This window comes from Neovison vison, chromosome 7 (genome assembly GCF_020171115.1).
Source record: "Neovison vison isolate M4711 chromosome 7, ASM_NN_V1, whole genome shotgun sequence".
NCBI lineage: Eukaryota > Metazoa > Chordata > Mammalia > Carnivora > Mustelidae > Neogale > Neogale vison.
Genome location: NC_058097.1, coordinates 1,719,467 through 1,733,506, shown reverse-complemented (window position 1 = coordinate 1,733,506; position 14,040 = coordinate 1,719,467). Strand labels below are relative to the sequence as shown.

The following is a 14,040-nucleotide window of genomic DNA, read 5'->3' as shown; positions in this document are numbered from 1 at the left end:
AGCGCGCTGCGTGCCCGAGGGACCGGCCTTCCCAGACCTGGAGCGGGAAGGTGTCCAGGGGGCTAGGGTGGTCGTCGGCCGCTCGGGTCCCCTCCAGTCGTGCGTGCCGGCCAGCCAAGTATCGCCGGTCCCAGGACGGGGGCACCAGTGTTGCCGCAGCCACGTGCCGCCAGGCCCCGCGACCAGGGCCGGTGCTTGGTCAACACCCAGTGGCCACAGAGAAGCAGAGAAGCCCCCATGCTGGGACAAGGTGGGAGTTGCGGGGGGCGCTGCTCCGGGGCCGGGCCTCCTGCTGGGGCTGGAAACACTTGCACGGCCTGGGAACGTGCGTGTGCCCCTGGCACACTTCTGACTCTGTGTGTGACCTTCAGCGAGAACCGGCTGGGCAGAGAAGTCTGAGCAGGCCTGCTGTAGGGCTGTAGGGCGGGGCGGGGGGGGGGGTCACTGGAGATGCAGGGCCAGGGGGCACGGAAGCCATTCTAGAAGGAGCGCCGTGCGGGTACGTGCCGTGGAGACTCCAGAAACCACTGCGCTGGGTTAACATGGGTTACCGCTGGGTGACCCGCTGGGCACGTGGGTTACCGCTGGACAACAGGGTCACTGTGGCAGAGCCCGCCACCCCACGGGGCATTCCGGGCAGTCTGCACCGTTTCCCAGAGCCTCACTCCACCACTGCGCTGGTCTGGGCTCGCGCGGAGAGGAGCGGCCCTCCTCGCCGGGCTGGCGGCTGGGCCTCGCTTGTGCGTCTGTTCAGGCCGCGGGTCACAGTCTGGTGAAGGCCGTGGACGTGGCTGGGCCAGGACCGCAGCCCAGAGGCTGGGCAGGCAGGAGCGGAAGTGGCTTCTCCGGGGCTCCTGGCAGCCCCTGGCGCGCAGGGAGGGTCCCGGGCAGCGGTGACCACTTATCACGTGATCTGTCCTTGTGACCCGCGGCCCCTCTCAGGGACGGGCTGTGGCAGCTAGAGGCAGCGGCTCTGGCCCCGTCCCACCGAAGGGGGTGGGTCTCGTGTGGTCCTGCAGGGGACACCATGGGGTCGTGCTGCTGGCAGGTGCAAGGCAGCATCCTCGCTGGGGGGTGGCGTCCTCAGGGCAGGCGTCCTCGGGGCGGGGCTGCTGGCACGTGCAGAGGAGTCTGCCGGGTCGTGCCTGAGCTGAGCGACTCGAGGCCCCACACACGAGGTCAGTGCCGCTGGCATCCGTGGGACCAAGCGGGGAAACCGAGTCACAGAGAAGCACGTCTGCTCCATAGGGCAGTCACCCTGAGTTAAGAGCCAGTGGGAGCTGGGCCTCCTCTCTGGGCAAGCCCATGGGACTCGGACATGATTCTTCCCGGCCTCGGGAGGCCGTGCTTCGTGCGGACTCGCAGAAAGCTCTCTGGCCCTGTGCTGGTCTCCTCCACAAGGACGGGGCCTGTGCCAGCAGCTTCCACAAGTGCTGGGGACGGGCAAGAGGGACCAGCCACAGCCTGTCAGCCCTGCACCCCGGCATCCTTCCCCAGGGCCCCAACGGGGCCATGTGAAGGGCAGGGGGGCAGAGGCACTGGGCGGCCCCGGCGGCTGCTGGGCTGGCGCGGTCCCGGAGGCAGGTCTGGCTCTGACTCGGTGTCCAGCACGGCCAGCCGGGGCCCGCCCTGGGCCGGGGAAGGTGCCTTCTGTTCCTTATGCCCCTGGACCTTCAGACAGCCGGAGGTCCGGGCATCTAGTCTGCCCCATTCCTGCTCCAGAGCCCGGCCAGCCACTTGCTCACCCCACATGTGGGGCCGGGCACAGCTGCCCCCCAACAACTCCTTCCCGGGCGGAGCAGCATCAAGGTCCCGCTTGTGTCTGGAGGCTCGGCGATGAGGCGGCTGTGGGTTCAGTTCTCTGGCGTGTGGACATGACCCCGGGGGGGAGGGAAGCTCCTTCAACAGCACCTGCGGCTCGCCTGGGCTGAGAGCTCTCCTGTGGGCACAGACGTCCGTCCTCGGCCAGGCCCTGCCCTCGCTAGGGTGTGCCCTGTGCCCCGAGGCACTGGCAGGCCCTCGGGCGGGCTGCCCGCTGGGCGGCAGGTTGGCTGCAGAGACGAAAGCATGAGATTGGGAAGCCAGCGGCCCTCCGCCAGGCTTCCGCCGCCCTGACCGCCCGCCCTGCCTCCCCCTGCCAGGACTTCCCACTCCCGGGCCAAGGCGGAGGCGGCGCTCACCGCAGCACAGAAGGCCCAGGAGGAGGCACGCGTCGCCAGAATCACTGCCAGAGAGTTCTCGCCCTCCTTCCGGCCCCGGGAAAACGGTGAGTGCACGTCTGCCCGGTGGGCGCCTCCCTCCGGCGCCCGCGGGGCTGCGAGGCCACAGCAGCTCAGACCCCCGCACCCCACACTCTGCACTGCTCCTACTCTCCAGGGGATCCTCCGCACGCTCTCCCGGCCCTTTCCGCTCCCGTGGTCCTAGAGCTTTCTACTGAGCCACTCTGTCCCGTCGGGGGTCTCCGGCCTGCTGAGGAACTAGGGCTTTCTTTTTCTACTGCGTGACCGTCGCAGGGGACACGTGATGGCTGGCCGGGAGGGACAGTGCGGCTCTTCCCCAGGGAGGCGCTCCCACCGGGCACCCCGCAAGAGCTAGCCGCCCCCGGAATAGCAGCCAGACCCACGACCCTCCTCCTTCCCTCAGGGCAGCCCCCTCAGCCCCAACACAAGCAGGGCCAGCCAGGAGGCCTGCAGCAGGGTTAGTGACGACCAGAGGCTGGGGAGGCCCTCGGGCAGGACTTGCCGCCCGTCACCCCCGCCCCTGCCGCCGGTCCATCCCCAGCAGGGAGCTTCCTCCACTCCTGGAGGCTCCAGAGCCAGGGCAGTTCGGGGCCCAGAAGAGAGAAGCCGCTGTTCCCAGACCACCCCAGGCTCTCCTGGAGCCCATGGCCCTAGGCCTCGCTAGGACAGTTCTGGCCTTCTGGGCAGCCCAGAGGCGCCAGGCCTGCTTTCAGGAGGCAGGAGGACCTGAGTGGCCTTGGACCTGCCCAGAACCCACGACAGGGCACAGGTGTTGGGAGTCCCACTGCCATCGCCGCCCCGTTTACCCTGGTTATGACGGGGACAGCCCCAGGAAGGGCTTGTGATCTGGAACGGGTCTGGGCTGAGCATCAGCTCCCGGCTGGTGGCGCTGGCCGTCGAGGTGCTGGCGCCGATCAGGAGGGTACAGGCCTCCCGCAGTGTGCGGAGTCCACACAGCAGTTGGACTGGCCACCCCCAGGCCTGCCCACGAGGCATGTGGTGTCTGGGGGTGCCCTGGCCCCGAGGACGTCCCCGGCATAAGTAGAACAGGTCAGGGCCATGATCTTTGGCCTCCTGTGGTCGGGCACCCAGCGCCTCTGACCCCGTGCTTGAAGGGGTGCCCTGCCACCCCAGCGCCCTGGCTCTCACATGCCGGATGGAGTGTGCAAGGACTAGGGGGGTGGGGGGCTGACCATTTGGCCCATCACTCACCAGTCTTGAGAGCCCCACTCCCCGGACCCACGGGCCTCCCTCCATCCCCCTTCCACAAGCAGCCAGGCACCTGAAGCTGGGGCTTGTGCTGCTCAAGGCCCCGTCTCGGAACCCCCCGACGCAAGAGGGGGACCCTGGGGCCGCCACATGCACTGCGGCAACAGCACCGCGTGCTTCTCCCGGCCGTGCCGTGGGGCCCGGGACCCCTGCAGCGCTTCCTGCCCCAGCTCGAAGCCCCAGCAGAGAAGTGGAGAGGGGAGACCACCCCTGTTCTACACACTGCCCCCAGGGAGGCCCCGAGACCCTGCAGAAGGCTGCCCGACCCCAGAGGCTTCCTTCCACTTTCTGGAGGGAACTGGGTGGGGGACGGGGGACCCGAAAGCAGGGACCAGGCCAGCGCACGCGCTTGCATGTTGAGGCCTGGGTCTCCCGTGCAGCTGGGGAGAGGGGTGGGCAGCCCAGAGCCTCTGTTCACTGCTGCCCCTGGGGAACTGGTCACCCTCCAAGTGCCCTTCGGGTGGGAGGCTTGGGGTTCTACGCAAAGGGTTCTGGGAACCACCATGCCTGCACCCCACGGGTGAACGGCGAGCGCCCTGGCCTTGGCCACTGCCCTCCAGGGCCCAGGCCCAGTCCTGGTCTCCTGCGCTCCTCTGGTAAGATCAGGCCTCCTACGACACAGAGGGTCTGAGTAACCCGACCTCTGTGTGCTTCCTGCCCCTCCATAAAGGGCTCGAGTACCAGCGGCCGAAGCACCCAATTTCCAGCAGTGACATCGAGGTGGCCTCCACGGGGACGCCCCTGCAGCAGGAGAGCCCCGAGCTGTACCGCAAAGGCACCACCCCCTCGGACCTGACCCCCGACGACAGCCCCCTGCAGAGCTTCCCCGCCAGCCCCACGGCCACCCCGCCCCCGGCCCCTGCCTCACGGAACAAGGTTGCCCACTTCTCCCGGCAGGTCTCGGTGGACGAGGAGCGAGGCGGGGACATCCAGATGCTCCTGGAGGGCCGGGGCGGGGACTACGCCCGCAACAGCTGGGGCGAGGAGAAGGCCGGCGGCTCCAGGGGCATCCGCGGCAGCGCCCTCCGGAGCGGCCAGCCCGCGGACGACATCCGCTGCCGGGGCTCGGGCCACAAGCAGCCCGGCAACCCCAAGTCCCGGGAGCGACGGACGGAGTCACCCCCGACGTTCTCCTGGACGTCGCACCACCGGGCCAGCAATCCCAGCTCCGGGGGCGCCAAGCTGCTGGAGCTGGATGAGGAGAAGCTGAGCAACTACGAGATGGAGATGAAGCCGCTGCTGAGGGTGGACGCGTACGCGCAGGAGGCCCACCCCCAGAAGAGACGCTACAGCAAGGGGGCGGCCTGCCGGGGCCTGGGGGAGGACCACCGCGCCGACGACCGGGGCTTCGGGGCACAGAGACTGCGGTCCAAGTCCCAGAACAAGGACAGTGCGCGGCCGGCGCCCTGCGCGGAGCCCGCGGTGCAGAGGCTGGAGAGCCTGCGGCTGGGGGACCGGGCTGAGCCCCGGCTGCTGCGCTGGGACCTGGCCTTCTCCCCACCCCAGAAGTCCTCACCGGTGGCACTGGAGTCGGACGAGGAGAACGGGGACGAGCTCAAGGCCAGCACGGTAAGTGGTCGCCGGCCGCTGGCGAGGGGGTGACAACTTCTTCCCGAGGAATGGGACCCTCCCCACAGGAAGCTTCTATGGGGGACAGAGTCCCCCTTCCTTTAGAACCAAGAGAGGGTCACTCCCGGGCCTTTAGAACCAAGAGAGGGTCACTCCCGGGCTTGAACCTAGCAGTGAACGCACCTGGACCATTCTGGACGCTCCCAAAAGAAATTGGGCCATAGCAGGACCCTGTCCTCCCCCACCCGGGCCCAGGAGGGTCCTCCCCTGCGCTGGTGAGGAGACCTTGCCGTCCTTGGGTTCAAGGACGGTCCCGCGTCTTGGAGAAGAGCACGGAGGGTCAGCCCGAGCCACTGGGGCATGGGGCTGGGAACTGGCTCTGGACTGTTTGGTCCGGGCCACACCTCTCACTTGGGGGCCAGGCGCTGGGGTTCCCCACGAGACCCACTCTCACGGGCAAGATGGACAGGGGATAAAATTTGGTGAAGGCGTCCACACCGAGCGTCCCTCGCTCACAGAGCTGCGGCCTCTCTGGCTCACGCACCTCGGGAGTTAGCCACGTGGGGGCAGCCGGGCTCCAGGTCACCGGGGGCCAGTCACAGGTCCTTGTATGTGCGTTTGCCTCCCACGGCAGGCAGCCTGGAGCTTAGAACGGAGGCCCCTAGGCTGGACTGTGGGGCCGGGTGAGCTCTCACACACGGGAGGGACCTTCCGGGACCCTTCAGCTGGAGGCTGCAAACCAGGGACAGACATCGCCGGCGCCCCTGGCCCGACAGCCTCTCAGCCCCAGCCCGGGCTCACGCCCCTGCAGGCTCCATGCCGTAGCCTGTAGCGCCCACCCACGAGGGCCTGCTTCCCTGCCCCTGGAGGGCCACGCACCTGCCCCAGGGGGCACGCAGCGCCCTGGCCACCTCTGGGACCCAGCAGTGTGGCCGGGCAGGGCCAGTGTCCACGCCTGTGCCCTGCAGGAGTGGCACCATCCGGCAGGCCAGGGGCTTCCCCTGGAAACCACTGTGAGCATCTGGTGGGCGGGCCGGCTCCTCAGTGCTCCTGCCGCCCCATGCCAGGTCCCACCAGAGCGCAGCCCCGAGTGCCCACTGGGGCAGGATTAGCTTGCGCTCACAGCTCCGTGTCCCGTCCCAGCAGCCAGAAACATTTGCACGCTCTACAGCGTGTGTACCCATGTGCACGCACGTGTGCACGGGGCACGTGTGGTTATGGTAGGAAGCTAGAAGATGGACACGGGTGGGAGACAGGGGAGAAGGTTCGACCCGTGGCCTCCTTCCCTGTATTGGTGCTGTAAGACGAAGCCCCGGGGCGGGGGGGAGCACCTGTATTTCCTCCGCTGGCCCCCGCCCCCAGGTGCAGCTCAGTGGCCTCTGCTCCCCTCAGCACTGAGGCTCCGAGGCCAGCCAGCCCCAGGAGGACTCGCTGCGGCCTCCGCTCCAGGGGCAGCAAAGGCTCGGAGGCAGCCCAGGGCTGCACAGGGACAGCGAGAGGGGCGTGAGAGCAGAGGACGGGACGCCTGTGCGAGGGCTCGGCCCTCAGGCTGGGGCCTTTCTGGGTGGGCCACATCGGGAACCCCGGGACCGTCTTTTGTCCCAACCGCAGAGGACACTTACTTAGTCCGGTGCTGGGAGGGGATTCCAGGACCCGTCACTGGAGCCCGGGAAGCAAGAGGACCGGCTCCTGGCTGGGGGGCGGGGGGGCAGGCTGGGTGCGGGCTCACCTCTCCTGTCCCCCTCCCGCTGCAGGGCTCCGCCCCCATCCTCGTGGCCATGGTGATCTTGCTCAACATCGGAGTCGCCATTTTGTTTATTAACTTTTTCATCTGACGGGATGTCACATTAGCAAAGACAACAGTCGGTGTACCAAGGGACGTAACCCACGACAACAGGGAAGGATCGCAACTCGGACGGCCCGGCCACACCTTCTGAGTCTTTTCGCAGAACATGATTGGGTATTACTCACAGTTTGCCTTTTTTTCTGGGTAATGTTTTTTGGATTTTAGCCAAAATTCTTTGCTTGTATAACACGATGCTGTGTGGCATGGCAGAAGGAGGCCAGCACCCCGACCCTCCAGCTTGGTGTGGAAAGAAAGGGATCCCAGCAAATCAATGGCCACAAACTAAGACGGCCACCGTCCTCGCCGCCGTCACACCCTGCCTGGGACTGGAAACGGAGGCAGCCGGAGGGAGACCCCTGCGCGTCCAGCTGTGCCCGGCAGATCGGGAAGCAGCTGCTGCGAGGCCGCGTGCGGGAAGTCTGCTACCTCTGCTTTTCCTCCGCGTCCTGGAAGAGCAAGCGAGTGATCCGGGTGGGCGCGCGGTGGGGAAGAGGGCGCGCCGACCCCCCCACCCCGGCAGCAGCTGGGCCTCTGTCGGAATCTGTGCTGTGTACTTGAGGAAGCGGGGACCTGCCGCCCCTTCCCTTCCCCACCCCTGCCCTCTGCTTCCTCTGGCCTTCACGGCGAGGCCAGCTGCCCACCAAGTCTGAAAGCAAAGTCCTAATACTCCTGCCTCCGACCTGCCCCACCCCACCCCCGCCCCGACCCCCAGGAAGCAGGGCTGCGGAGGGACCAGAGGGCAGGGAGCGCTGTGGGCTCACGCAGCCAGCACAGCTGGCTCAGAGTGTGGCATCGATACGCGTGGCGTGCAGAAAGTGTGCCCAGGCCCCTTGTCCCCCTCAGACGTCATGGCAGTTGACACCATCCTTTCTCGCGGTCACTAAGCACACACACGGGTTCTCACGTCTCTGTCCTGTGCTGGCCGCCACTCCACACCCCCAGATGCGCTCACTCCTTCCAGATGCCGCATTCATGCTCTGGAGCTGGTCTGGTCCCAGGACAGGAATGTGGGCGAAACCCAGTGGCTTAAAATTCCTGAGCAGTTGTGGCCCCTCCCTGTCCCAACACCACATTAACTGGTTTCAGTCAGTTCTGCCTTCTCGACCGGCGTCGCTCCGTCATCCCAATGAAAGAACAAGGTTCCGGAAGGTTTGGGCGCCCCGTGGTCCTAGCGCCGGAGCCAGCCGCGGCCCGTGGGTATGGACGTGTCTGGGGCACGGCCACGTCCATACACAGGCCGCCGCGCTCCCGCATGGGACGGTCCTGACCGTGAGCTTCCACAGCCGTCCTGGACACAGCCCGGCTATGGACTCTGCCTTGCTTTGCTTATGTCTAGCTGTTTCTCTGCTACCTTTCGAGCAGATTTCTTTACTACACTGCACTGGATTGCTATATTTTTAACCAGAAATAAACTCAAGATTAGAGCATGTTCCAGTTAAACCCAGCATCGTTTGTTCCGTGCCACACTCACGCCCCCTTTCCTCTCATCTTGTTTAGTTGGGGGGGGTCTTTCCTGGGGGCCTGGGGACAGAGGAGAGTGAGGATCCGTTAAGAAATACGCTGCTGCTGATGTCACTTCCTAACGGGAAATGACATCTTTTTGCACATCTTACCTTCCGTGCTTTCTGCTCGGACCCGAGGTGGACCAGAGACTCCGGTTCCTGGCGGCTCAGAGCCCTCCGCGCTGGGATGTGGGTCTGAGAGTTCTGTCTCTTGGCCAAGATGACAGACTTCCGTACATTCCGGGGACGGCAGGACACAAAACGGGGCCTGGAGCGGCAGGTTACGCGCATGTACACGCACACGCACGCACACGCACGCGCGCGCTGGCCTGGGAGGAGCAGAGAAGCCAAGCCGCCGCCCGTGACGTCATGACGAGGAGCTCGTGTCCCCGCACACACCGGCCCCGCGACCCCAGCCATGACCCCACACGGCCCAGCCTTCCCTGCACACCCAGGGGGCTCCCCGTGGGTTCCACCACAGCCATGATGGCCTGGGGCTGAGGGACTCCAGAAGCTGCTTCTTCCCTGGCTTCCCAACCGATTAGGACCAGGCAGCTCAGCAGTCCCAAGCGCAGCTGCTCGCCGGATTGGCTTCTCCTCCCGCCCAAAGCCTCCGGCTCCCCCAAGCGGGTGCCGGTCCTCCCCTGGGGCCAGGGCAGCTCACCAGCTTCTCTCCCGCACGCTCCCGGAGGGCGCACGCAGAGCTAGACCGGGCCCCACGGGCCCGTTGGGAAGCACAGGCGAGCAGGTCAGGGCCAGCCCCCTGTGGCTCGAAGTGCTGACACGTTCTAATTACTCCCACAGCAACCTGGCGAGAGTCCTTTTCTCCCGTGACAACGTCTTCCACACTCTAGATGTGAAAGCCGGAGGCAGAGAAACTGAGTGACCGGAGCCCCTGAGCCCGGGCCCATGGGGGGGAGGTGAACAGGTCCCCGGTCCATGCCCAGCTCCTGCCGCCCCCTCCCCAGCTGGGAAACCTGCACCCATAGCTCACCCCAAAGACCCGGGAAGCCCACTGCCCTCCGGGTCCGCAGCGCGCCCGTCTGCGCACACAAAGCACCTGCTACGTTACCAGACGCCCCAGGAAACTTACAAGGCGGCTGTGCTTTCCGAAACCTGCTCAGTGCCAGTGACGTGCTTGGAACAATGTCAAGCACGTGGAAAGTCACCCACGTGTCTGAGCTTCCCAACCATTAGCACACGGGATTCCAAAACACAGAGCAGGGATGCAACACAGGAGCCTAAGTGACCGGCAGGGAGAGGACGGAAGTGGAGGAAACTTCTGGTAGCCACAGAAGGACAACACCCATTGCCAAAATCGCTGTCCCCAGAAGTCCACAACCACAGTTCCGGCCGACAAGCTCGCGTCGGTGTCGAAATGACTGCAAGGGCTGTGCACACACACAACTGTAGGGTAATGGCTCCCTGCCACCTGCTCCAACCCAGACTCCCCCACAACGCAGGAAGAACACGGGCAGGTCCCTGCGGCCCACAGCCACCCCTCGGGAACCACGTCTGGTGCCCACACCAAGAGGGGACACAGAGGGCAGCCCCACATCCTGGTCCTAAAGGTGCTCCCTTTCCCTTTCAAGAGAATCCCTATTTGAACAACCCATTAAGTGGGGACAGTCCTCCCCGCTTTAAGCCAAGGGATGTCACCGAAAGCCCCAGTGCAGGGACGAGACGCTACATACAGCCCGACGCAGACGAACATCTGGGCACTGAAGCAAAGTGGTTTCTTGCATGTTTTAGTTCAGGTGTTTTGACCACCTTTTCTCATCCCCCTCCTGAATCAGCACCAGTGCTGGGGTCCCTCTTGAGGCAGGTCTCACTTGCACCCACGGGGGGACACGCTTCGGACGCCCGCGGTGCCTTCCTCCAGGAGCAGGGGCTTGCTGGAGGGCGCAGGAAGACACGGCTCATGGTCGAGGAGCGCCAGCCTCGGCTCGGATGAAGCTCACTTTCCTCGACTCCTGCAGGTCTCGTCTTCCGGTTTTTCTTGCCTTCGGTCTCAGAAACTTATCATAAAGGTGCCTACTAGATTTTCAGCCTCTAGTCCACAGCCGCACGTGCTGTCGGGCCCCCCACTCCACAGCCAGCACTGAGGAGCACGGACGTTTCGCGTTTCCGGGGTGTCCTGCCTCGGCCAGGACTTGCTCACGTCGGTCCAGCACAAACGAGAAGCAACAAGACCAGAATCCCAGATGAGAAACAAGGAGGAGGGTGGTGTGCTCTCAGCAAACACGGGGTCTTGTTAGCTTCCCCCTGCCCCGGCCCGGCCACGTGTCCCACGCTACTGCCAGCAACGCCTGGGAGCGTGACCTGCCCCCGAGACCCGTTGCCAAGAAGTGTCGCTCACAGCCTTAAGAGCATCAGGAAAAAGTGCAGCTACCTGAGCTCCAAACGGAAGAACGACGCAGCATTGTACAGTCCGAAAGCTCTGGGAGCCAAGGGTCGCAGGCACTGAAACGTCTGAGGAAGGTTGGGGGCGGGGGGGGGGCAGCGGCGCTGGGCACCTCGAAAAGCAACAGACAGAAGATACCAGCTCGCGTGCCCCTGGACGCAGAAGACCCCCAAGGACGGCTGCGCCTTCTCCCCAAGAGCACCCACCAAGGAGAAAGGGCGCCTCTGCATGAAACCCCAACACGGAGGCGCCTGAGATACAAAAGGGCAAACACGCGTCCTCCCGGCTTGTTCCTCGGCCTCTGAGAAGCAGGCAGCCCGGGACCCGTCGGGGTGCGCGGCCGAGACCCCAGGCTTCGGGGACGGCAGGGAAGGCGGAGAGCAGCACACTCACACCTACCTCACTTCGGTCTGCCCCCCGCCCCCCCGCCGCAGACCCGACACACAGCTCGCTGCTGCCTGCGCACGCCCGCCCCGGCGGGGCCGCCACTGCGCGGGGACACGGGGCGGCAGCAGCCTGAACCCACGAAGGGCAGGAGGCCCCAAGGGGCGGCGGGACAGGTGCTGGCGGGGCCCCTGCTCCCCTCCCGCACGCTGGCCGCCCCGGCCCCGGTGGTCCCTCGCACGCCTGCTACCAAGATAAGAGATGAACAGGCTGCAGCGCCCCGCCCGGTCCCTAAAGATGAGAGTCACCGGCAAGTCACAGAGGAAGGGCTTTCCACCACGAGGCCAACCGCAAGGCCAAGAGCACTAAGGGGTCTCCCTCCCTGACACCGTCAGGCGTGGGGCAGCCCACACCACGCAGCCCAGTGCTCCTCAGCCAGCGGCACCCACGCCACCCGCCTGCAAAGGGCAGGAGGGCAGTCGGGGGGAGGGCTGCCCTCCAGTCACCCAGCGGGGGCTTCCACACGCGGCGGGGGGCGGGGAGAAGACAGGTCTGGGCGCAGGCAGCGGGCATCCGCGGCTCACGCGTGGCCGGGGTCCCCCCGACTGCAGGGCCGACCCCGACAGCCGGACTGGGCTCACCTGCACCGCCCACCGCGTCCAGAGAAACGAGGCCCGCCGCAGCCCGATGGAAGTCCCAGCGGCCCTCACCGCGCGGGGGAGCGGCGCGTGCGCACTCGCCCGCCCGCCAGCCCGAGGCGCGCACCCTGACAGAGATGCCTTCCCGTGAATTCCAACCGCAGTGGGTCTCGGTCTGCACTTCCCTTTCCCGCGCTTCCCCCGGGTGCATGTGACCGTTACTACAGTGCAATCGTTTGTGTATTGACAAAAAGGCAATGTCGACTGTGTTTTTGATTTTTCTGACCGATGAAGCAGCTAAGTATGTTACCTCGCTATTTTACCTTTTAGCTGGAAAACAGCTTCGTCACTCACAAAGTGAAAATTAAGACCTTCTCCTTAATGAATGTAACACTCGACGTCCTACCGTTATTATGTATCTCGCTCTCTGAGAGCAAGGGACACTGTCAAGGTTTACAGCACTTTTGCTCCTTTTAATAATAAACGTCATCGTGTGAAAACTCTGGGTCCCCTGCATTGTGTCATTACAGCCCAGGGTCTTCCCTGAAACCTCCTCAAGCCCAAATTTTCAGAGAAATGGAGTTCCTTCCCGGGGCAGAGCCTGTGTTGCCCCGACGGCAGCCTGGCAGCCTCGGTCCCCGGCGGGACAGCTCCGGGAGCCCAGCCCAAAGCGCCCCCCACCACCCCAAACCAGGGCCGCCAGCCGCACCCACTCCCCTCCACGGGCTCTTCTCCAAGGGCCTCACGGAACCTCTGTGCTCAACCTAGTTGGATCTCGCTTCTCCTGGGGGGGCCCCGCGAGAGCGTTCCCGGCTGAGAATCCCCTCCCAACACACCCGAGTCTCTCCAGGCAGCCTCCCCGGTCCAGAGCCCTGGCGCACGGCTGCCGAGCTCCACAAGCAGGTCTGGTCCAGAGGGTCCCACGCCCACTCAGCACGGGGAAACCAGGCCCAGCGTGGCCTGTGCCCACAGAGGCTCCTCAGGCCCCAGTGGCTGATGTCCATGGCCACTGGCTATGCGGGTCGGCGCCTTAGCTTCCCACGGGACACCACGGTCAGACCGCTGGCAGAGGACCAGGCCCCGCCTGAACGCAGCACTGCCAAGGCTCTCGCGAAACAGAAGCGCAGATGCCGCTGCTGCGTACTCGCGAGCCGCCCGGGCCGGTAGGACAACATGGGCCTCTGGTGGCCGAGGCCTGCACACGGCCTCCCGATTCAGAGCGCGCAGGAAAGCAGCGGTCACGAGAAAGCTCCTTCAGTGCTCAGGGAAGCAAGCGGTGGACGGCAGTGGGTTTCTAGCTCACGCAAGCCAAAGGGAGTCACGTCCCCCAGGCCCTGTACCAGGGAACAGCTGCGCCTCCCCAGCCCCCAGGCAACACCGTGTCACCTCCTCCTCACCCCAACACACGTGGGGGAACTGGTTCCCAAGTGGGAGCCTCACTTGGGTCACCCGATTCAAACCCAGCCTTATGCCTGAACTCCCCTGGGTGGCAGCCTGAGGTCCCTTTGAGCCCCGGGGGACAGCCTTGACGAGACCATCTGTCACTAGCAGGCCCTGGCCAGCCTCTAGCCCCTCAGTGTGTTTCTACTGCCAGCTCGCCGAGGACTCCCCTCCTGTACAACTTGATAAAAAACCCAAAACGTGTCCAACTGCAATAAATACCACTCTTCCAGTCTTAGAGAGAAATGGAACAACACTGTGAATGAAAGGACGTTTGTTCCAGTCAAGCCAACGCCAGAAATCTACCCCCTCTGGGCAGCCCTTTGGAACCCGCCTTCCTGCAGCATGAGCCGCCCCGGGGCTCAGCAGAAGTCTTCACACCCCAAACCCCCCACGCCCCCCAAGGAGCTCTGCTGGCGTCCAAGACGGCACAGCCGGCGGAGGAGCACCGTGTGCGAAAGGCACAGACCCAGCAGCCGGGCTGCGGCACGGGGCTCACCAACAACTCAGCCAGCCGAGGAACAGACAAGACAGGATGTAACCGCAGGGCCCTTGCTGACCCGGAGCACAGCTGTTTCCAGCTGTTCTGGCTCCAGCAACACAGGGAATGGGGGCCCTGGGCTTCGTACCGGCCACTCGTGCCCGTGGTGGCCATCAGGGCGTCTGGAACCTTCTGTGGGGCACAGCCGTCACCAACAGACAGCAGGGCAGGCGTGCGGGTCCTGCTCCTGGGGGGCCCCTGCCATCC

At 65.2% G+C, this 14,040-nt stretch overlaps 1 protein-coding gene and 1 long non-coding RNA gene across 2 annotated transcripts in view; one reads left to right on the top strand and one right to left on the bottom strand.

The window, feature by feature from the left end:
- Positions 1 to 6,919, top strand: part of JPH3 (junctophilin 3) — a 67,011-nt gene extending 60,092 nt beyond the window's left edge. The window contains exons 3-5 of the mRNA XM_044255592.1: positions 2,142 to 2,266; positions 4,180 to 5,078; positions 6,833 to 6,919. Of these exons, the coding sequence (XP_044111527.1) occupies positions 2,142 to 2,266; positions 4,180 to 5,078; positions 6,833 to 6,913 (1,105 nt within the window). The 3' untranslated portion in view covers positions 6,914 to 6,919. The remainder of the gene's footprint in view (positions 1 to 2,141; positions 2,267 to 4,179; positions 5,079 to 6,832) is intronic.
- Positions 6,876 to 11,251, bottom strand: LOC122911153. The gene is made up of 2 exons (XR_006385435.1): positions 8,538 to 11,251; positions 6,876 to 8,445 (listed from the first exon to the last, which is right to left on the bottom strand). It is a non-coding gene; the product is annotated as an uncharacterized LOC122911153 (long non-coding RNA).
- Positions 11,252 to 14,040: the final 2,789 nt, after the last annotated feature.